Genomic DNA, 25,358 nt, shown 5'->3' on the forward strand with positions numbered 1-25,358 from the left:
CTAGCATGATATTGAACTTGTCAGAGTTCAGTATCATGCTAGCTGAATGGAATACATCTGATAGACCATGAAAAAAAAAAGCCAGCCAATATTATTATAATAACAAAACATACACACTTCATATCAGCATTCTCGAAGGCCAACGTTAGCTTATCTGCAACTTTGTGCTGTTAGCGCGGCAGTCCAGTTACCTTCCAGCCAGTGTAGCATTCAGCAGTCAAGTTAGCGAAGGCCAACACTAAACGCACTCAAGCCAGTAGCAAAGGCGAACGACCAAGAAACTAAGACTTCTGTCTCTAGACTCTTCTTCCACGCACGCTCACCACAGTACTTTTCACTTGTATTTAAGCATTCATTTCTGTCTGTAACTTACTTGTAAAATCAACATAGACAACAAAACACAACGGAGCGACCTGGCAGCCAAAATTCTCTCAATATCTTCTGTATTTAACAAAGCGAACCTGGCAGCCATGTTTGTTTACAAATCGTCACAGTCGCTTGCAAGTGAGGAAGTTTTACGTCTCTGATGTGCGACGTCGCGTTGTCTTGAAAACGTGAAATATCATAACAGTATTGCACGCTCATTCTCCGTTCAGTAGAACAGCGTAATACACGTAGGATAAGCGATATGATAAGATTGTATGCTATCAAACCAAATGAAGGAAACCTGCTAGAAGGGAATAGAAGGTCAATCCATGTGAAATCACCAGAGGCCTCGCCACTGACCATTTCAGATTTGCTTCATACTTTCTGGAAATATTGTCAGTGTGCCCAATAAATAGTGTACAAAATTTTAGGCTTGTACCTTCATTAGTTTGAGATATAGGGGCTTTAAAAAAAAAAAAAAAGAAAGGGGCGTGGCCCCAATTTCACTGTTGACAAGTGCAGCCATTACTGCCACCCGTGTTGCCAGATTGGGCGGTTTCCTGCCCAATTTGGGCGGCTTTAAGTGCATTTTGGCGGGTTTTGAACATATTTTGGGCTGTAAAACGTCAGCAGTATCTGGCAACATATTTTTTTACTTAATACAAGAAATTAATGGATGCCAACGTTTTTGCCAAAATGGTATTTTATTTTCCATTTTTTAGGCAGCTTCAGCATCATACTGTGAGATTCTGTTCAAATTGTTTTTTTTCTTCTATGAAGCCTGAGCCATTTATTTTATTAGTTTATAATTGTTTAATTTAGTCTTCAGGAGAGACTGCCTGCACACAGCACTAGTATTAGGTTTTTTTTCTTACATGAAAGCTGAGGCATTTATATTATATTTTAAGGTAACTTCATGTTGTGCTGTGAGGTTCTCTGCACTTGAACTTTTGAACCAACAGGAGCATTTGGATAAGTAAAGCCTATTTTTCTGCATTTTTGTAGTCCTGGTAATCTTTTATATTGGTAAAGTTGTTTATAGGACCATTTCTCAGTGTCTTTGTTTTTTTAATCAATAGTTTTTCAGTAATAACTTAATATTTAACATATCACTCAATTTTAAACAGCCCCCGCGCCTCCCCCATAGTCTCCAAAATTTCTGTGGGAAACACTGGCGTGCGTAACAACGCTAATCAAGCTTAAGCTAGACGACCCGCCTCAAATACCCGTCCCGGGTAAATGTTATCCCAATTTTAGATGGCCTGTTCCAAACCATCCCGTCCCATGAAAAATTCGTACTTGCATCCATCTATCCATCCATCTATCTATCTATCCCTGCACGCTTTGTGTGCATTATGTCTGCCGCTGGCAGACATTTTACCATTTTGCACCCTGCTGTAAATTATTTGTACCCTGCTATTCTCCCAAACTTTGAAGCCCCTGCTTTAAGGCGTACGAGTGCGGCGCCAATCTCTGTTTCCGTAGCCCTCGGCCTCTCGCCTATACAGCTAGGGTTACAGTGGGGGGGCTGGTCCTCTGGTAACCATGAGAGTTTGACTTCTCCACTTGCATCTGTATTGCAGCGTGCCTTGCCAGATGGTAGTAGGTACCATTTTTATGATGGTCTTTGGTTTGACCCGACTGCGAGTAGAATTCGCAATCTCCTGGTTGAGAAGCGGACACACTAACCGCTTGGCCAACTCGCGGTAAATACACAAGTGATTATTTAAAATAAATAAATAAAATAAATTCAAACTTCAAAAGCAGCATGCAAATGTAATAAAGGGCACACAGACACTGAGTGACGTACATTATTTTATCCATTTCAAAATAAAATACAATTCCACCTTAGCTTTGAATAGTTTAAGACCAAACTTCGTAGCATCTTTAGTGCCCTAGTGGTAGCGTGTCCGCCTCTCGATCGGGAGATCGTGAGTTCTATTCACGGTCGGGTCATACCAAAGACCATCATAAAAATGGTACCTACTGCCATCTGGCAAGGCACGCTGCAATACAGATGTGCATGGGGAGTTAAACTCTCGTGGTTACCAGAGGACTAGCCCCCCACCGTAACCCTAGCTATGTAATAGGCGAGAGGCCGAGGGCTGCGGAAACGGAGATCGGCGCCGCCCGATGCGCCACATACAGAGTTGGGCCTGGTTAGTACTTGAGTGGGAGACTGCCTAGGAATACCAGGTACTCTAAGGCGTGGGAAGGACTTTTTTTTTTTTTTTTTAATTCTTCCTCACTTACAGTGAAAGCGTTCGGCCGCCATTTTGCGGAGTCGCTCGAGGCGATTGTCGAGAAATAGTCCAAATTTCTTAACCAATCGGCGCGCTATTTCCTCTAATCACCTGTGTATTTATACCAACACCAGCTATCATTAGGTCAGTTTCGCAGCATGTTATAAACTAGGAGTTACCTTTGCTGGTTCTTTTGGTTTTCCACCCTGGGCTTCAAGTGATAATTCCTCCAGTTCCTTCAGAATATCATCCTCACTGCAAAACACCAACAACCATCAGCACATTCACACAGCAGGCAGACTTGGCTCAAATCAGATTTTTTTTTTGTTAGGTAGTTCACTTTTCAAATGGTGTCCTACACCTGACTTTATTTTGAACAGATCACACTTCTACACTGACCTGCATGCACAAAAGGAACAGTGTGTCATGTGATACGTTCAATCTCCCTGTAAAAAGGGCACGTTATTGGCCACAGCCACTTCCTCGGTTTACGTCCTTGAATTCTTTAAATTATGCTTTTAAACTTTTCACTTTCCTTTGGCACTGTTGATAGTTTCCCGTGCCAACTTTCGGTCATATCAGTTGTGCTAAGTCCCTTCTAAAGCCCCCTTCACATCCAAAACCTGTTAACGCATCAAGTAAAAACCACACGGATGGATACATTTTCATTCCTACTCCGTCTACCGTAAGAGTAAAGTAACAGGTGACGTGTTTTCCCACCTGACTATTTAACAGGACCACAAACCTCTGCGAGACTGAATATGCCGTATACGTCATTCCAATTTCCAGACGTTTTCTTTCCTTGTTGTTTTAAATCCGCCACAAGTCACGTTACACTGAGGCAGTCAGAGTATTCAGATTATGTCAGTGTTAGTAGTTCTGTCGCAATATCACTGCATCATCTCCATTTATGCAGCCTTTCCCCACATATAGGCTACATCGGAATACTCATACTGCCTTACTATACAGTACACACAAACCAGGACATCATATCTCTAGGGTGGCAGAATATTCAGTAGGCGTTCAATAGTATTTGAAAAAGGTATTAGTCAATCTACTCCAGCTGTACTATGAAAAAAATACTAGAACAGTACAGCAAGTCAGGTAGTACAGGGTTCTCACAGTTTTTCAGGCTTCTTTTTTAATGACTTTTAAATGACTTCAGGACCAATTTTCATTTTTTTTAAAGGACCCAATGACCAAAACTGAATATCACTGGTGTGAAATTGCCTATTGTAACCATAGCCCTGTTCACACGGCACATATTTGCATCGATGCTGCACCGATGTATTTTGTTGCGATATATCTTACACCGGTGTAAATTTTGTGGAGCGTTCACACGTCACAACCCTGCTTACTAGAGAGAAGCGTGTTAGCACCGGTGCAGCCCCACTTGCGGTCACACGGCAGTTTCTGCGACCGTGCTATAGTAGCAAAAACTTTATTACTATCATTTCCTTTGATAGTAATAAAGTTTTGATATCATTTCCTTTTATTATCATCATTTCCTATCATTATTACTATCATTTCCGATAGTAATAATGCGGAAATGAAATATGCGCATGCGTGAAAATGTACTTCCTTTTCCCGGTTGTCATGGCATCACCAAGCGCCGGGAAAACAATGTGGATGAAGACACCAGTGTTGCCAGATATTGCTGACTTTTTCCATCCCAAAATATGTTCAAATCCGCCAAAATGCACTTAAAACTGCCAATCTGGCAACACTGGAAGACACGCAGTTCTGTTGTTGTTGATATTCGCCATTTTGGAAGCGCAAAATACCAGGATGCAAAATTATGCAATGCCCGTATGTAATCAACTCTCCTCACGCGTAGCGAGTCGACCCCTGTAGCGTTCAGATGTCCCATTTTATATCGGTGCTGCCCCGCAAACTAGCATTTACTCCGGAGTAAATTTCTTAAACCACCTCCCGAGCAGGGTTAGATTTGCACCGGTTTAAGCAGCTTTCAGGGGCTACACCGCTATAACTTTGTACCATGTGAACGCTCTACCGGGGCAGCCCCGGTGCTACACCGGAGTAAAAGTTGCCGTGTGAACACCCCTAATCACTCGCTTGTTTTCCCACACTTCATCTGCTTGTTTTCTTTATGACTCTTAAAGGACTTTTCTTGACCAAATCTTGCAACAAGTGCAGCAATTCCTGATATGTCTGATATTTAAAACGATTTTAAGAAAACCAACGGTGGGTGAGGAAATGGTTAGTGGCTAAAAATAAAATATAAAGAACATTCCATTTAGAGTAAAATTTATTTCACAAGATTTTCATTTTGTTCAGGAACAATTGAAACTAAAAGTATTAAATTGACACAGGGTGGCCCAGAACCCATGTATCAATCCATGTATTAATCCATGTTTCCATTAATACGCATCAATGGCGGGCGACCGAGCTGATACGAAGTAGTCACGTGACCCTGTTCGGGACTGATCCCGAACAGCGCCACGTGGTTCCGGGCTACTCTCAAAAGCAGACACCAGGGGTCGCCGCTATACACTTTGTTCAACCCCTGACCGCTAGTGCAGTTCGCCTGTGAAACAGGGTCGTTTGCGCGAATCGGGGCAGCGGGAACAGCGTTTTCGGAAATTAAAAATGTGTTATTAGAAGGGAGACGAAAAAACCCTGATTTTTAAGGACTTTTATTGACTTTAACAGATTTTCATCAATTTTATGGATAATTAAGTACTTAATTTTACAAATTAATTTTTTTAGGACTTTTATGGACCTGTACGAACACTGTAGTAGGTACTTAACCAATGTTAGTGTGTACTAAGTTTTCAGATTCAGGGCAGGACTTTAATTTAGCGACCCACTTTATGAATAAGTATGAAGAACGAGAACGTTCTGCGAGTGATCGGTAAATCATAACAAACATGGTGGATACTGTATCGCTAAAAGGAACTGCATTGTGCTGGAACGACCGACCAAATATCAAAACCAAATTCCGACTGCCTGTTTGGAGGCAGCCATGGCCTAATCATTAGAGAAACAGCTTTGGGACCAAAAGGTTGCTGGTTCGATTCCCTGGACCAGCAGGACTGGCTGACGTGCCCTTGAGCAAGGTGCCTAACCCCCAACTGCTCCAGCAAGCGTGGTGGTGTACCTTGTGTCTGATTAGCCAAAGAAAAACTGATGATGCGATCATCAGTTTGAGCATGTACCCGGCTGTAAAAATAAAAATGTTCAAACAGATAGAGATGAAAGTGGAGCAAAGAAAAAAAAAAAAAAAATCCTGAACTTTTGAAATTCAAACTAAGATTTGGGGGTCGGGGGGGCTACGTCCCCTGAAAATATTTTAATAACAAAACACGCAAACCCCTGCATTCTAGTGCATTTTAGTACTTATTTTCACTAAAACAAGTTATAACTTTTAAGCCTTTTTCTTTCACGTACATTAATGATTAACATGTCAAAAATATCAAATTTAATTCCCCGAGTTAATGAGTAATTTTCAGGAGTGCATTTAGAAAACGCGGTGATTTTCCTGCTACACAGTTCATTACTTTGGAAAAAATCAGACAGTTGAAGGTAAACTCAGCAAAATCCCAAAACAGTCCTGTTAAAAAGTAAAGGTCTGTTAGAGTTTCTAAAGCTTTCAGGTTTCAGTGTTGGGGACATTGAGCCTCGTTTATCAATCTTTTAGTAGAGTTGTGCGTTTGCAGAAGCGAAAGTGAACTAAACATTTCCGATTCAGATTTATGCGAGTTGAAGCCAATTGTTTACATTAGTTCGTATTGTCTGTAAATTTAAACACACCAATGAATACCACATTTCTCATGTAAATCAGGGGCGTAGCTAGGATTTTTTCCACACACTGACTGGCAGCCTGAGTGCATTATGTAACAAAAAATAAAGTTACCATTGCTAGGTTTTAGGCAGCTTAGAAACCGGCTCTTGCATTATTGCTGTTTCTTCCACGTTTTCTTGATGTTGTGTTCTAGAAACGGCACTAAAACTTAGCTTCGAGGCTACGAAATGGAACTTTGATGGAAAAAATAAATATATTGCTTACCCTCTCTTCACGTCAAAAGGAGGAGGAAAGTTTTGCTTGTTTTGACATGGCGAATTATTAAAACACAAGAGGAAATACTCGTAATTCTCGACTAAAAAGACTGCAGCTACACTGGCAGCTTGACCATGCTTTCTAGTGCGATCGTGTTGCGCTTGTGCAGAACGGTGTCAGTCCTGCGCGCCTTACGAGCTCCGGCATGCTCACCTTTACCAAAGAACACCTGTCTTTAAATCAATGAACTATGTTTGGGCTATTTAAGGACTGCGCCCATGCAAGGACGATGCGAAGTATTACGCCACGTCTAGGAACGCGAAAAATCCGAAAAATAAAATTTCTCCATTCAGAAAACCGGAGATTTTCACAAGTTTTGTCAAATATCCGGATTTCCACGTAAATCCGGAAGACTTTCATCTATAAAACAGAGGTCACATTGCAGGACCCCATATGAAAGTGGTCCAAACCGGAATTGAAATGGTCATTCACTGTTTTTTGCTGTTCATACAACCATGAAGGTAAGAAATCAGTCACATATGAAGATGATGATCCAATTTGGCCTGCTTTGTGAGCGTAGCGATAGTGACTGTGCTTGAGGGATATATATGGTTTTCCCCAAAGCTTTTTAGCGTATCCGGCCCGATACGCTTGCTCTGCCTGCCGATACTCTTAGTCGCTTTAGTTAAAATCCGATATGCTTAGATTTATACCGATACGTTAAATTTCCTACCCACAAGTAACTAGATACATTGGAGAGCAAATAACAGATCCATTTACATACTGATTGATATTTGTGTTAAACAAGCCGTCTTTTTTTTTTTTTCCAATGTTTGTCTCGATTCTGTCAAAGTAATATGTCCGCATGGTATGATGTAAACAAACTCATCTGTTGGCTGTGTCAAGATCACGTGTTCAAACCGTCCAATAAAAACATCGAAAGAAAATGTCAGACATCCCGGAATTTTCCGATTCATTACAAGCGATCTCATTGGCTGCCGATGTTGTCTCCCACCAGACGGACAAAGCCGACCGACTGTAATAAGCTAGGAGAAGACTCGCTGGACAGTTTGATCCACATCAGCGTGGATGACAGCGAGATGGACTATTAGAGGGTTGGCCAACATTGGGCCAAGCAAAAGCCAAGGAGAATTAATCTGCTTTAAAGGAGTAGAAAACTTAATTCATTAGTTTGGGTTTGCAGAAAGATTACGTACTTATAAACACTCTCACGAGGTGAAGTTGTCCAAATATATCATAATTTCAAATAATAAAAATGCTTACGATTGGCAGTGTGATGTCACTGGGATCCATTTAACAAAAGGCAGCTCTGGATTACTCTTTTGTTAAAGGCTCACAGTGACATCACACTGCCAAATACACTTATTATTATTCGAAATTATGCTACATTTGACACTTATTAACAAATTCTCTTCATGAAAGTACATAATCTTTCTGCAAACTTAAAATGTATGAATTAAGTTTTCTTTTCCTTCAAATATATGTTTTAATCTTAATCTAGTCCATTTAATAAAGTGCCAAAATTTAAACTTTATAATATGCAGTTGGCTTACTTTTCAGTGCATCTTAGGCTGGGCAGACACTGTGCGATTTTTTCAATCGCGGTATTCAGCTGCTGCTCACACTGTACGAGTGAATCGCAGGGGTAAACAGCACGCAGCTTACGATTCCTGTTCTCACACTATACGATCCGATGCTCGGATGCGATCTGACTGCTCACACTGTACTTCCATATTCTTGTATCCGGAACTGCAACGTGAATAGTGTTGTGACGTTCGCGAACGAACCGATTCTTTTGAACGGCTCCTAGGCATGAACGATGAGAACCGAGTCTCGAGCTGGGGGAGCCGTTCTTTCTGTCGTTCTTTTTCTGTACTGTGTTTCAGATAGTTTATAATGTTGTTGTGTGATATTAATGATAATATTGTGGGAAAACTACTTTGCACGGACATTCATTTAATTTATTCTATCGTCATTTTGTTTGTTCCATTTGTGTGTATTTTATTTATTTATCTGTTTTGTATCTCAGACTTAAATATTTTTGTAAAACAAGTGTTTTTCTATAAAATATTCTTGCGTTCTTGATAACTATTCTTGAGTGGGTTCTTTTTTTTTTTTTTTTTACAGAAAAGCCGTTCTGCATGGACATTCATTGAAGCCCTCATTGTTTTTTAAGGGTTATTTATGAGCGTTTAGGGGTTACAATAATGTAAGTCTAGGTTGCATTATATAAAAGGTATGTCCAGAAACATTGATGTCACTGTCTAAGCAGAGGGATCTGGCTTCTTTAGACGCTGTCTTCTTAAAACTGAATAAATATTTTAAAAAAGAGCCAAATGAGCCAGGTCTTTTGAACGGCTCTTTTCAAAGAACGGATCACAAAGATGCGGATCCCATCAAAGAGCCATAAATCCCATCTACGTGAAGAAGAGGAGGAGACCGGAAGTGCTGCTCAGTGTTTGTTTTCTCTTCCGTATCTGTGTTCGCGCATGTGCAGTGTGACAGGTTGAGGTAAATCGGCTCGTGACACTGCTTCAACAGTGCGATAGCCTCACGAGGGGTGACCAGGATTTCAAACATGTTTGATTTTCATCCGATCGATCGGGAGGAGGTCGTGAGGTGTTAATCGCTTGTCGTTACCCCATGTATACTACACGATCCGAGACGCATGATTGAGCCAAAAATCGGCCCCATCTCCAAAATAGTCGCACGAGTGAAAATTGTGTCAAAATCAGGCCAAAAATAAAAAATATCACACAGTGTCTGCCCAGCCTTAGTTCTACATATAACTGCATCCAAAACATTCTAAATCATTGCAGTTATATTAATACAGTGTGGCAGCAGGGGCGTGGTCAAGCGCCGGTCTGTGACAGGAGGGCGGAGTCCGGGAAGGTAAGTAGCAGAATCACTACACCTGATGTCAATTAACCTGTGTTTGTGTGTCTTCTCAGTGACCGCGCCCTATATAAAGAGAGAGAGACAGAGAGAAGAGGAAGAGAGCTCTCTCCTGAACCAGATACTTGGGTGTGTGTGTATGGAAGAGAGTGTTTTTGCATCTGAAAAGAGCCAAAGAGTTATGGAACTTTATTCTGGCCTGCCATCTTTCTGTGCTCCTCCCCCTCGTATGAACTTCCACAGTGGTGCCGAAACCCGGGACGGAGCACAGAAAGACGGCAGGCCAGAATAAAAGTTCCATAACTCTTTTTATTTGGCTCTTTTCAGATGCAAAAACACTCTTCCATACACACACACACACACACACACACACACACACACACACACACACACACACCCACCCAAGTATCTGGTTCAGGAGAGAGCCCTCTTCCTCTGCTCTCTCTCTCTTTATATAGGGCGCGGTCACTGGGAAGACACAAACACAGGTTAACTGACATCAGGTGTAGTGATTCTGCCACTTACCTTCCCTGACTCCGCCCTCCTGTCACAGACCGGCGCTTGACCACGCCCCCGCTGCCACATACAGCAACTTATTTTAAGGTGGCAGGTCTTATGTTCAGATCCCTTTGTGATCAACAGGAGGTCATGATGATCAATTCTCTTCACTGGATTGCGTAAGATGGAGCAAAACCACTGTTCATATTTTCATGCACATTTTTGTTACAACACTACTTGATCATAGATAATTAAGGTACCCCGTAGATTTTCAATCTATTGTATCTCTCAGTAATCTAGAACAAAACCATTTAACTTGCATGTTGAACTTTAAGGTGAAATTTCCAATGTGTATACATTAATACTATTTAGGTCAGAAATCACTGAAACGCTGGTAAAATCCATCCTATAAATCATGCATCTAAAACCTCTCAGAGACCCTGAAAGTGCACCTGAGAGCATCTCTTTTCAAAAAATTTTCCGGGGGGGCATGCCCTCGCACCCCCCTAGTGTCGCTTTGCGCCGTTAGCGCTCAATTGTCTGTGCATTATCATGCTAGAATTTAGGGCTTTAATTTTTTCCTGGGGGAAAAACACATACATATAAAAAGGGATCAGAGAAACACTTACTCAAAGTCCTCTTTCTTTCCTCCTTTCTTCTTCTTGCCTTTACTTTTGCTCTGCTCCTTTGCTGCACCGGCTCCCTCGATTTCAGCTGCTAAGGCATCAATGTCAACGCCGTCGTCTTTGGCACTTTAGACCAAAAAAAAAAAAAAAGGCATTTATTCACCATCAGACCATTAATTTGGTATTCTGCAATTTTTAAAAAATTATCTGTATAGATAGAGACAGATGGATAAACAAACCAACAAGACTCATCAGGAGATGACGCATCCCCCCCCCCCACATGAAACCCCACTCCAAATTTCCCCAAGTTGAATCGGTTGCCATGGAAATACACAAAGAAGTCACAGAAATCCCAAAATGTGAAAAGGCACAACTCCTCCAGTCACTTAACACTCAAAGTTCGTGAAAATAAATAAATAAATCCTAATAGTTTGAGTTGTGCTCTGGAAACTAAAATGTTTACAGACAGAGACAGACAGCTGGACGGAAAGAGCGATAGCTATATCCCCACCGCATTATATGCTGGGAGGGGGCGAATTTATATTTTAAAACAAACAACAACAACAACAACAACAACAACATGAATTTAAAAAAAGTCACCCACGCACCACACCCTTTTACTCATCTACGAAAATAAAATTTTTATAAAACATACTGACAATACTCACTAACAAAAGTACACTCTGATACAATTTTATCAATAAATAAATAAACAAATAAATCCTAATAGTTTGAGTCTTGCGCCGGAAACTAAAATGTTTACAGACGGACAGACAGGCAGCTGGACAAAAAGAGCGATAGCTATATCCCCACCGCATGATATGCCGGGGGGGATTTATATTTAAACAAAAAATAAATTTTTAATAATAATAATAATAATAATAATAAATTAAAATGAATAAAAAAAGCCACCCACGCACCACACCCCAAGCCACACCCTTTTACTCATCCAGGCAAATAAAATTTTGTAATTTTTATAAAATATATGGACAATACTCACTAACAAAAGTACACTGATACGATTTAATCACAATCCGTATTACGTAAGGAATAAAAATCAACAATGGGGTGGTGTGATCCAGCCCAATGCAAAGCAGAGTTCCTGTTCTCACCCTGAAGTGGATTCCTAGAACAGCTATATACACACACACACACACACACACACACACACACATTATCCCTCTTCTCGCTCTGTCAACATGACAAAAATCAGTTTGTCTTGTTACTCATCAAGCACAAACTCCCCCGTCCTGAAGAATTTTCCTGCGTTACTGAAATAAGCGTTTTAGACCTCCTTTACCGAGCATTAAAACTAGTGAAGCTCAGGCGAAGTCCTACAGGTTCTTACCTCCAGCAGCTCTTACAGCAAGAAGGAAAGGACACATGGGGCCCTTTATATAGAGGAGCCTTACATACAGTTGCATCAGCAATGGAAAGCACCTCACAGAAGAGAGCACGTCACGAGACGAGAGAGACGGGGTAGGGCATGAATGAACAAACACACAGGCAGGCTGATGAAACGCGCACACACACCAGTTACAGAACGAATGGACTGACAATCTAGAGATCAAGACGACAGACAGGAAGGTGCGTGATTACAAAGTGGGACTGGGTCCTGAATGGATTTGATAAGTGAGGCGAGTACTGCTGGAAAACACATTTGTGCTGTACGTATATTCACTCTGATGAGCTGCAAAACCTACAGCCTACTGAAAAACAGACCAGAACCCTTGGGGCCTTTGAGACCTTCAGAGAAAGTTAAAGGATTTGTGGGAGTTAAACTAGATATCAGGGGTTTTTTCCTGGCTCATTTGTATTTAATAAAAATGACTGACATTGCATAGGACAGGGGGTTCTCAACCTTTTCTACTTTAAAGGAACAGTCCACCGTACTTCCATAATGAAATATGCTCTTATCTGAATTGAGACGAGCTGCTCCGTACCTCTCCGAGCTTTGCACGACCTCCCAGTCAGTCAGACGCAGTCAGACGCGCTGTCACTCCTGTTAGCAATGTAGCTAGGCTCAGCATGGCCAATGGTATTTTTTGGGGCTGTAGTTAGATGCGACCAAACTCTTCAGCGTTTTTCCTGTTTACATAGGTTTATATGACCAGTGATATGAAACAAGTTCAGTTACACAAATTGAAACGTAGCGATTTTCTATGCTATGGAAAGTCCGCACTATAATGACAGGCGTACTAACACCTTCTGCACGCTTCGACAGCGCATTGATACGGAGCTCAGATATCAATGCGCTGCCGAAGCGCGCAGAAGGTGTTAGTACACCTGTCATTATAGTGCGGACTTTCCATAGCATAGAAAATCGCCACGTTTCAATTTGTGTAACTGAACTTGTTTCATGTCATTGGTCATATAAACCTATGTAAACAGGAAAAACGCGGAAGAGTTTGGTCGCATCTAACTACAGCCCCAAAAAATACCATTGGCCATGCTGAGCCTAGCTACATTGCTAACAGGAGTGACAGCGCGTCTGACTGACTGGGAGGTCGCGCAAAGCTCGGAGAGGTACGGAGCAGCTCGTCTCAATTCAGATAAGAGCATATTTCATTATGGAAGTACGGTGGACTGTTCCTTTAAGGCCCACCTATTCATACAGTACTTGCAACCAGTCGGGGCCCGTTAAAAAAGATCCCCAATTATTTTGGCTCATCTATTCTATTAGGCCAGCCTTAAAAAAAAAAAAAAAAAAATCCGTTTCCTGTCCACCGGGTGAGCAAAAAAAATTTTCAGTCGGGAGGGAGGGATATATATATATATATTTTTTTTTATATATGGATGGATAAGAAATTGCAATGCTGTGTTTGCTTTTTCTTTCAGTACTTTATTACAAAAGCAGACACGTTTAATAAAATATGACAGTTTAATCAACTGAAACTTGCACAAAATCTTTAAGTTAGCATTTTAAATGCTGACTGCAACATTTGCAAAACTTTTAAAAAGGTACTTAAAATGTCCGACACACGGCCTTTTTGTAGTTCTAAATCGAGCGTTAGGCCTAGTTCGGATGAAATTACACTATTAAAATGATCACTAAATGATTTGTTTTTCTGAATCTTTACTATTTTGTTGTTCGCTAGAATACCATTTTGCGATTTCACACTTAAGCAAATGTTTGAAAACTCCGGATCTCCTTCCTTCATGGTGGCTGCCATTTTTTTGTGCCACACAGCGCATGCACAGAGCTGATTCAATTCTATATTCTGCGCGGAATGCAGGGCTTTCCACAAGCACCGGCTGCCGGCCACACAATTAAGTCCAGCCGGCTACTTTAATGACTTATTTTTGTAGCCTACAGGCTCTAAATATTAAATTTTCGATTTTAATAAAATTAAATGTTTATCTAACGGACTGACAATAATGTCAAACTGAACCGCACTCATTTAAGTTGTGATTCGCGCTGTTTGTACCGATAATAACCACAAATTCCCCGCAGACTCGTTGATCAAGGAAGAGTAACTCATCCGCGGCTGTGGTCTGTGGAAAATACATTCAATCCTGGGAACTGCGTGCACAGGAGTTTATTTTGTGTTTACTCCCCCCCCCCGGCTGGCTACTTATTTGTCATGGCTGGCTAGTATGAGCCTTAGTGGAAAGCCCTGGGAATGCGTAAATAAGTTCGATTTTAGATTTATGAATCCGAAAAAAATGTCGAAAAACCTGGGGGCATTGTGGCTCAGGTGGATAAGGCGCCACACCATAAATCCGTGGACCCGGGTTCAATTCCGTCCCGAGGTCATTTCCCGATCCATCCCCATCTCTCTCTCTCCTGCTCATTTCCTGTCTCTACACTGTCCTATCCAATAAAGGTGAAAAAAGCCCAAAAAATATCTTAAAAAAAAAAAAAGGCATTAAAAAAAAAAAAATTTCAACCGCACAAACGGCACTCACCCGGCCAGTGGACCGGAAACAGAACATTTTTTAATAATGGCCCTAGAATCTAAAAGTGTATTAATGGGATGGGACATTACTCCCTGTTACATCTGGGAGCCCAGGAATTAAATAAATGCAATAAAAAAACAAACTGTTTTTAATTGTAGGTATTGTATTTAAAACTGTATGGATGTGCCAGAAGCCAAACCATGCATGCAGGTCATTCTCAGTCAAAAGGGATTAATGATCCAAAAGTGGAGTCTGGACCATTAACACAAGAACTTACTGCCATGTTTATGTCCAGCAAACAAGCACGTTATTAAAACCAAGAAATCCACACAAAAGAAGTGGATATAGAACCCACCCAGTGGGATTAGATCCTTACACGCTAACAAAGAAGGATTTTTCCTATGAAAGAAAAACTTACTAGCTAAATTTTAACATAAAATTTGATCCTATTGTAGCTGTAACTAAATACAAGTTATGCATACTATTAATTAACTTAATGTGGAGATAATTAACAGAATCAACAGATTTAAGAAGGTTTTTTTTTATATAAAAGATTGCGTACATTTTTAGTCTTTTGTATTCGTAATGATTTGTATCTGTACATGCATGACCCCACCAGCTCTGCCGATCAACTTATTGTGTTTAGTTATTAATTAGGAGTTGGAAAATTATCAATCCCAGAAATCTCAAACTACCCGGTGCTGCAGACGTCGTTCTACACGGACACACAGATAAAAACCTGGAAGAGCATCAAGGCAAACAACTTTTTATATGTGGCTGGGTTAAAGATCTAGGGACCAGGACAAGATAAATCCTGTATCGTTTTTTTTTCCCGGGTAAACAGGAGTTTCTGGGCTTTTTGTACGCGTCTTTGCGATGGTTGCTAGGACACTACAAGTTTTAGTATCGGGTGTAAAACCACAGCCGCTCGATTCTCAATCCTCCCTGCTGTTCTCTTCCAGCAGGCATCGCAGAGCCGTATAATTTACCCCACAAACGCATGTATTCATTCAGCCCGCTGCGCACGTGCATGCACGCTCTTGCTCTGTGCACGCACAGGTCAAATGTGACAAAATAAAGGCTTGTTCTTCTTAATTTACCCACAAACGTATTTATTCTACTTGGGGGGGGGGGGGGGGGGGGGGGGAAGCTTAAGGCACACCAGCTACTGGATTTGTGACCCTACGACATCCTGAACTATTCAGTATTTAGCTTCAAACTTGGAAAAATAAATTCGCAGCCCACTAATGGGTTGAGAAACACTGGTAAAAAGACGCATGGTTATTCCAGGAGGAAACATCAAATACAGGGTGTTTCAAAAAAATTTGATAATATTCGAGATTTAAATATCCCAGAAACTATAGTCTAGGCAAATGAAACTGAACAGGTTTAATATTGAGCAATATAAAGATTTATTCCTCAAAGTTTGAATGAGAAATTCAAAAAAGGTATGCGAATTCCATGAACGATTTCACAAATTTTCAATATTCGCGAACCCGTTCGTGCATTTTTAGAGAATTCTCTCAAATGCACGCTGCAGTCTTGTTCAACTGTGTTCGAGCGCACTCGAACACACAAAACGCCTTTTCTTTTCCAGTGAATGGCATTTCTATACCTAAAAAGACTTTAAAAAAAAAACAAAAAACATTAAACATAACATTTTGAACCGTTTCCACACATGCTGTTAACATCTGAGGTCAATTGAACGAGAACTGTCAAAGTTATTAGATGGTGAAATGATAAATATTTTGAGACACCCTGTACTATCTGGCTAGAAATTAAGGATAAATTAGACATACGTTATTGTTCAATAGAGATAAGGACAGTACTCCATGTTTGTCATGGTATAATCGCACTCACTGTGGAGTCTGTAAATGTGTAAATGATTCTGCGTTGTGAAACGAAGCTCATTTTTGCTCCACTGGTGAACAAACCGAGGTGTTTCCCCAGCTCAGTGGCTGAGCTTTGGAAAAATAAGCAGCAACCAGGGCTCAGGTGGATAAGGCACCATACCATAAATCCGGGGACCCGGGTTTGATTCCGGCCCGAGGTCATTTCCCGATCCCTCCCAGTCTCTCTCCCCCACTCATTTCCTGTCTCGACACTGTCCTATCCAATAATAAAGGTGAAAAAAGCCCCCCCCCCCCCCCCCCCAAAAAAAACTCCATCATGAAGAATTAAAGCCCCTCCTTCACAGATGAGTGAAAATATTGAATAAATTTCCTCTTTGATTGCTTGGGTTAAAAATGCCAAGTTATGATGACTGAATTGATTATTCACTTAAATATGAATAATATGATACGTTTTGGGTATTTGATATGGCGAAATAGGACACAATGGAAAAATCAAGAACACACCGGAAAGATGAGAATAACGGCGGTGGTAAAAGAACAGCGACCGCACCGGCTGAAGGTCGCGCGGGTCTCTGCTGCAGCGCGCGAGCAACGGGACATCACTACCGCACCGGCCGGAGCGCAAGGCGGGGACGGGGCAAAATGACTGGCCGTAGATTCTATCAAAAGTTCGATCTAAATTGACCATGATTGCAAAATATTGGCCAAAAATACGCAAACACTACGAAATATGAAAGTAAGATGAAAAAGGAAAAAAAAAAAATCTATTACCTTATACTGCAAGACTAAAAATACAACTGTCAAAACTAGGGCTGGTACAGTTCACAAAATCTACGGCTCGGTTCTTATCACGGTTTTAGGGTCACGGTTTTCAGTTCAGTACAGTTCTTGTTGTTATTTTTTTCTATTAATCTTTAAAACTCCAGAAATATACTTCAGCATATGACTTATAGCTTAATTATCCACAATTTGGAATACAGACCATCACTGAGGAAAGCTAGGTGAGATTTTGATACAGCAAGAGGGAAGACATTAATGATTTCAACATGCTTTTCATTTATTTGGCAAAAAAGGAGAATGTGTATTGCCATTTACAGGAACTTGTGTGCCTTTTTAGCATTTATCAAACTGCCAACTAGTGTAGCTCTTACAAAAATTGTATCCCTTAAAAGGAAAGGAAAAAAAAAAAAAAAAGAGGAATTCTCAGCTCAGGCTTTTGAATAGCCCAAGTCAGAACATGTTAAATATAATTGCCTATAATGAAGCCATAACAATAGCAAAGGCCATAAACAAAGTGGAGCATAAATTCAACCAGCTCAACACAAAAACAGTATTCCCCGAGAGTGAGATACATTTTTTCACTTGAAATTAAAGTGCAGTATTTGGAAACATATGGCTGGATTTCTTATCTAAACTTAAAGTACCACTGTAATAAGGGTTGTTTTACAATCAGGGTACGCAAGCTAAAAATCACATTTAACACTTATCTTCAATATCAAAAGGCTTGACTAAATAAACTTGGTTGTTTATTGTAGCCCTGTGATGGCTCTATTTACCATGCAAAAAAAAAAAAATTGGTGATAACGTTATTTTTGGTGAATGTATGGCAATGTGTGTCATATTCCGCAAAATTACTCGTGTCATTTAGAAAAAGTGCTTTTTTGACCACAGGTAGCTCCAAAAGGGATGCACTTAAATCATTCTTTATACCATAAAACACATACAGTGGTGCTTGAAAGTTTGTGAACCCTTTCGAATTTTCTATATTTCTACATAAATAGCACCTAAAACATCATCAGATTTTCACACAAGTCCTAAAAGTAGATAAAGAGAACCCAGTTCAACAAATGAGACAAAAAATATTATACTTGGTCATTTATTTATTGAGGAAAATGATCCAGTATTACATATCTGTGAGTGGCAAAAGTATGTGAACCTTTGCTTTCAGTATCTGGTGTGACCCCCTTGTGCAGCAATAACTGCAACTAAACGTTTGCGGTAACTGTTGATCCGTCCTGCACACCGGCTTGGAGGAATTTTAGCCCATTCCTCCGTACAGAACAGCTTCAACTCTGAGATGTTGGTGGGTTTCCTCACATGAACTGCTCGCTTCAGGTCCTTCCACATTTCGATTGGATTAAGGTCAGGACTTTGACTTGGCCATTCCAAAACATTCACTTTATTCTTCTTTAACCATTCTTTGGTAGAACGACTTGTGTGCTTCGTCTCATTGTCTTGTTGCATGACCCATCTTCTCGAGATTCAGGCCCTGTCCACACGGCAACGGATTCAGGTGACTCCGATACAATTGCTTATCGTTTAGGCCTGGCGTCCACACGGCACCGGCGTTTTGGGTGCCCAAAACGCAATCTTTTTGAGAACGGGTTCCAGAGTGGAAAGATCTGGCAACGTTGCCGTTGTGAAGTCGTCTGGATGAGTAGAACGGATTTGTTTACGATGACGTCACAACCACATGACTGAGTGCTTCACGCCGGGTAGAAGTGTAACAAATATCACCAGGAAAAAGCCTTACAGAGCACTAGTGAGAGTGAAACACGAGCTTGGATATTATTATTATTATTATTATGTTCAGTGTTAGTTCACAGTAGTAATGCAAGAAGCAGAATAGTGACAGTAATAGTGAAGCAAAAACATGCAATTGTACAAACACTGCAGCTCTACAGCAAAATATTCATTTATGAAATGGTCTGATTCTTAACACCAGTAGTGCCAATGATCTTCTCATTGCGATGCGATGCGAGTTGTCAACAAATCCTATAACTTGGTTCATGAAACGCGCTTACAAAATATTTTCACTGTGAATATTTATTGTGTAATGGTGCAAAGTGAGAGAGAGAGAGAGAGAGAGAGACTCTGCCCTTAGGGCAGAGTCAATCCCGCCAGCAAAAATGGGGATAAAAAAGGAGCGATCTCACCTCTTCAGATGTTGATTTAAGTCCGACAATACATTCCTCAAAAAGGGCGTAGAGGAGCAAATTAATCCATCAACGTGTAGCATTCAATTTATTCCGGACCATTAAAGACGCCGCCTTCCGCGTAGAATCATACGTCATCCTCGCCGCCATATTGGATAGGTCAAAGCGGAGAATAAAGATTAGCTGCGTTTAACTGTACCAACAGGTTTACCGTCCAAACAAGATCACATGGGATTACCTTACACAGGTGAGACTGGAAAAATACTTTTCATTGTATTTGGTCTTTATAATGTAATTTTACGAACAGATTTTCCTGACTTTGTGGCTAATATGAAGTCTCGCGCATAATAGTTTATGCGCATGCGTCCTTACTTCTTCTATTGTTCTGGTGTCTCCGAAGGGACCGTCTTACAGCGCCCCTAGAGGTGTGGCATGTGTATTGCATCGTTTTCAGCAAGCATTGCGTTGCCATATGGACCTGATATTTTACTGATCGTTGCCCATTTGGACGCAATATATTTTTAAATAACATCTCGTTGCCGTTGTCGTGTGGATGTAGCCTCAGTTCATGGACAGATGTCCTGACATTTTCCTTTAGAATTCGCTGGTATAATTCAGAATTCATTGTTCCATCAATGATGGCAAGCCGTCCTGGCCCAGATGCAGCAAAACAGGCCCAAACCATGATACTACCACCAGCATGTTTCTCAGATGGGATAAGGTTCTTATGCTGGAATGCAGTGTTTTCCTTTCTCCAAACATAATGCTTCTCATTTAAACCAAAAAGTTGTATTTTGGTCTCATCTGTCCACAAAACATTTTTCCAATAGCCTTCTGGCTTGTCCACGTGATCTTTAGCAAACTGCAGACGAGCAGCAATGTTCTTTTTGGAGAGCAGTGGCTTTCTCCTTGCAACCCTGCCATGCACACCATTGTTGTTCAGTGTTCTTCTGATGGTGGACTCATGAACATTAACATTAGCCAATGTGAGAGAGGCCTTCAGTTGCTTAGAAGTTACCCGGGGGTCCTTTGTGACCTCGCTGACTATTACACACCTTGCTCGTGGAGTGAGCTTTGTTGGTCGACCACTCCTGGGGAGGGTAACAATGGTCTTGAATTTCCTCCATTTGTGCACATTCTGTTTGGCTGTGGACTGGTGGAGTCCAAACTCTTTAGAGATGGTTTTGTAACCTTTTCCAGCTTGATGAGCATCAACAACGCTTTTTCTGAGGTCCTCAGAAATCCCCTTTGTTGGTGCCATGATACACTTCCACAGACATGTGTTGTGAAGATCAGACTTTGATAGATCCCTGTTCTTTAAATAAAACAGGGTGCCCACTCACACCTGATTGTCATCCCATTGATTGAAAACACCTGACTCTAATTTCACCTTCAAATTAACTGCTAATCCTAGAGGTTCACATACTTTTGCCACTAACAGATATGTAATATTGGATCATTTTCCTCAATAAATAAATGACCAAGTATAATATTTTTGTCTAATTTGTTTAACTGGGTTCTCTTGATCTACTTTTAGGACTTGTGTGAAAATCTGATGATGTTTTAGGTCATATTTATGCAGAAATATAGACAATTCTAAAGGGTTCACAAACTTTCAAGCACCACTGTATTTGGTTCCATATCATCGGAAACATAGTTAAGTTTTAATGTTGAATACCAGTAAGTTTTCAGACTATTTTGATCAAATTAGTATGTAATTGTGTCAAAAAAAAAAAAAGTCCTTTCCGAGACAGCTAATTTTTCAATATAAAATAACATATCTAAAATGATTATTTTCATCCTAAAATGTGGTCAAGATATTGGGACATTAATATTAGAGACAACTAACACAAAGCTTACAGCCTTATATTTAAAAGCACTATGGAAGTCGTGGATTCTGAATTGTCAAAAAAAAAAAAAAATGTCCTCTCCGAGAATCACTTCATTTGTTTCTCCCATCTTATAGCAGATTACACAAAACTACCATACACACGTCAAAAAATTACCTGAAATCTGTTCTTTAACTTGTCCTTCACTTAAAAACTGGTACAAGAACCAGTTTGAATCGATTTGAATTTTGGACCCCTGTTGCCCCTTTTCCACCAAAGCAGTTCCAGGGCTGGTTCGGGGCCAGTGCTTAGTTTGGAACCGGGTTTTCTGTTTCCACTGACAAAGAACTGGCTCTGGGGCCAGAAAAACCAGTTCCAGGCTAGCACCAACTCTCTGCTGGGCCAGAGGAAAGAACCGCTTACGTCAGCCGGGGGGGAGTTGTTAAGACCAACAACAATAACAAGACCGCGAAAGATCGCCATTTTTAAGCGACGAGAAGCAGCAGCTGTACAAACGCGAAGTCATCCATTATTATTATTATTATTATTGTTGTTGCTGCTGCTGCTTCTTCCGTGTTGTTTTTGCTTTGATATTCGCGCCAAGGTTTATGTAAACGTAGCGCCGTAACTGACGTATACAGCGACGTAATGACGTGGCTCCCCTTAGCACCGCGAGCTATGGAAAAGCAAACTGGTTCTCAGCTGGCTCGCAAGTTGAACGAGTTGTGAACCAGCACCGGCCCTGAACCAGCCCTGGAACTGATTTGGTGGAAAAGGGGTATGTGACAAACTTTGTACCCTGATTGTAAAACAACCCGTATTTTAAATATTAAAAACAAAAAGGGCTGGCTATCAATACAAAATATTGCATAAAAATTAAAACACACTGCACTTTAAAAACAACACTCCTCTGTTCACTTTATTTTCATATTCTCCTGCAAGAAAATCAGTTTGTCCACATTTTCTGCCAAGAGGCAAGACCTACTTGCAGTGACTGTGTCCCCTGCCGTTGAGAAAACACGTTCACTTGGCACAGACGTACCTGGGACCGCTAGGTTACGCTGTGCCAACTTAGCAATGTGAGGATACTTATGCTCATTGTTCTTCCACCATGTGAGCGAGTCTTCATCCACAGAGATGCAGCCTGTGGCCTTATATGAGGTGACCTCTTCACGAATGATGTCTGACAAAGGCTTTGTGCTCCTTTCCTCTGCTGTAAAAAAAATCTGCAAATACCATTGCCATGTAGGGCTGCACGATTCTGGAAAAAACGTGAATCACGATTTTTTTGCTTAGAATTGAGATCACGATTCTTTGGCACGATCTTTTATACAAAATGTTTATTGCACTGTTTATAACATCTGCATTGCTGAGGTTATTTTTTATTTGTCTTATTTATCTTGTTTTATTAATTTTATAGGCCTAGTTATTCTGCTTAATTTATTTTTGTCTACATCCATGCATTTTCTTCATCTGTTATCCTGATTTTTGTGGATTTGTTAGACTGTACCTGTTTTATATACAGGTAGTCGTCGACTTACAACCTATGCGACTTACGACCGATCGACTTTACGACCATCTGGTTATGACCAGGGGTGAAAGTAACTTTATTTCTTGCAGGTACTATTAACCAGATCTTGTGCTATAACGTGCGCAGCTGGTAATCAAAGTAACTTTCACTTTTCTGTTACACTGTTCTGTGTCCAATGTCCAAAATGAAAAAAGTTAGTTTTCAACTGTTCAGCTAAAAAAAAAAAAGGAATTAAAACGATTGTGTTATTGAAATGATGAACTATGGCTCAAAATAATATACCGGCAAGAAATAAAAGTTACTTTCACCCCTGAGTATGCAGTGTTTGACTTAAACCAAATAATGAGCCAAGGTAATGAAATAAGAAAACGTTGATAAAATAAGACTTTAAGATGATTACAAGATCATTACACATCACAATATACTTACATTCATTTAACATAGGCCCACTTACGACCAGATCAGTTTACGACCGGTCAGTCGTAACCAAACGCAGTCGTAAGTCGACGACTACCTGTACTTCAATTAAAAAAAAAAAAAAGAAAAGTTAGCCTATGATGCATGGATGAATGTAACATGAGAAGAGAAAATGGAGAATGGATTGCGTCATTCTTATTTGCTAGTTTATGAGTTCAGTTTCTGCACTACATTACACACATTCATATTAGTCTTACAGTTACAGCGACATTTTTTTGTTTAAATAATACTTAATGAGATTAATGTTTATTGTTAATGATTAATTTAGGCCAACGCTCGATTTTGGTTGTTTAAAATACCTAAGGGGTACTGGGTAAACTAGGTCTATAGTGCGAAATATTTATAAACGTCTGGTAAAAACCCGCCGAACTAACGTCAAACCCGCCCAATTTTTGTCAACCAGCCCAAGCCATTTTTTGCCCGCAAAGTAGAATTCAAATCCCCCCTATTGGGCGGGAAACCGCCCAATCTGGCAACACTGGTTTCCACACACTCAACTGCAGGCGGGCTTCCTCCACTGACTGAATCACATGTTGTAAAGACGCTTTACCATAGGTCGAGGGAGGAGTCAGCGGCAGTGCTGCCTTTAGGGGCGCTTGAAAAAATCCGGGAAGAAATGGGAGCATGTGTTTGTGATGCCGCTCATGAAATAAAATGCTTAAGAATCGTGTTTCGAAATGAGATCACGTGCATGTGTGAATCGAGATCATGATTTTTTTAACGATTTATCATGCATCCTACTCCGGGCGGCCTTCCATTTCTCTCCCACTTGCCAGTTGGTGACGTGGCTTGCAGCAATCCACACTCCAAACCTCTTCTTTTGCCGGAGAAACTGTCTGAGGTCACATACAGGCACAAGGCCACATTACGCATGCACCATCGAACCGTGCAACGCACACACGTTCCGAACAGAGACAAGCGAACCGAACGGTTCGGGTATTTTTTCATGAACCGTACCACCTCTAATCAAAACTCAGTGATAACGCCCGAACAGATCACCCACGTAACAGAGAGACCGCAAATGGAAGCACGATCAACTTCTAACTGTTGGAGTGGAAAATTCCATTCTACACATGCAGATTGTTAATGTGTGTCCTTCCCCGCACACAAATAACACACTACGGTAAAAAATAGACCACAACTCATTTTATAGCTCAGAAATTCATACAAGACCAGCTACCATTGTAACATATTCTGTAAGAAACATATTCTATACCTAACTTTCAGCTTTCGTTTTAAAAAACAAAATCGCAGATTTATAACTAAATGTTTATATGGCGTAGTGATTTTAAGTTACTACTTTTGGTGAGGTAGTGACCTCGACCCTAAGGCTTTCCATTTAGATCAAAACACACGATCGTATTGGTTTTGGGTCTGCGGAAAACAGAGTTAAAACGGTGATCAAATATTTTGCATGATGTTTTATTACGGTTCTGATTATTCTGTGAGCGCACCGATCCTTAGGTGGATAAAGTTACAACTTAAAATACAATTAGTGATAACTGTAGACTTTTCAGTGGACTACAACCTTTTTAAGGGAACGCGATGTAGTCAACCGTTTATCATGTCCCAGATCAAGCCGCCATTTTTTCACAAATTTGCAGAATTTTTGCCAAATTCTGAATAGAGTATTCACATCAAAGATTTAGTTTTATCTGTATTATTTCTTTCATCATTTTATTTCAAATTAAAACCAACATCACCATTCAAAACCGTATAGTTTACTGACTGTGTATATTTAGTGAGGTACTCCCACAGTACCCAGTTTCTGAGACACACCCATATACAAGTTTCTGAGATGCTTTTCAGGTCACCACGGTTGTAAAGCGTGGTTATTTGAGGTACTGTATTTAAAGTAAACAAAACTAATATGGAAAAAAGTAGGTTTGGGGTTCTGAGAAAGTAATTTAAGGAATGGAACTTAGAAACCTGCTGCAACAGCACAGAAATTACAGACGGATTTGCTGCGAGTGAAGACAATGGGCAGAATTAGTTGTTAGATTTATCAGTGTAATCAGTTCTCATGCTGTTGTTGTACAGAAAGGGATTTCATCAACACAAAGGGAGAAACGGACACAGCCATTTGAGCATGGTGAGGACAGTTCTGGATTCAGGTTAGTAAATAATACACCGTCCAGCATTTAAAAAAAAAAAAAAAAACA

The 25,358-nt window shown here is 40.5% G+C and overlaps 1 protein-coding gene across 1 annotated transcript in view; it reads right to left on the reverse strand.

Annotated features, from left to right (window-relative positions):
• Positions 1-25,358, reverse strand: part of eif5b (eukaryotic translation initiation factor 5B) — a 79,357-nt gene that overhangs the window by 45,702 nt on the left and 8,297 nt on the right. Inside the window, exons 2-3 of the mRNA XM_060898876.1 lie at positions 10,674-10,796; positions 2,789-2,864 (exon numbers count right to left, since the gene is read on the reverse strand). Of these exons, the coding sequence (XP_060754859.1) occupies positions 2,789-2,864; positions 10,674-10,796 (199 nt within the window). The remainder of the gene's footprint in view (positions 1-2,788; positions 2,865-10,673; positions 10,797-25,358) is intronic.

This window comes from Neoarius graeffei, chromosome 18 (genome assembly GCF_027579695.1).
Source record: "Neoarius graeffei isolate fNeoGra1 chromosome 18, fNeoGra1.pri, whole genome shotgun sequence".
In the NCBI taxonomy this organism is placed as follows: Eukaryota; Metazoa; Chordata; class Actinopteri; order Siluriformes; family Ariidae; genus Neoarius; species Neoarius graeffei.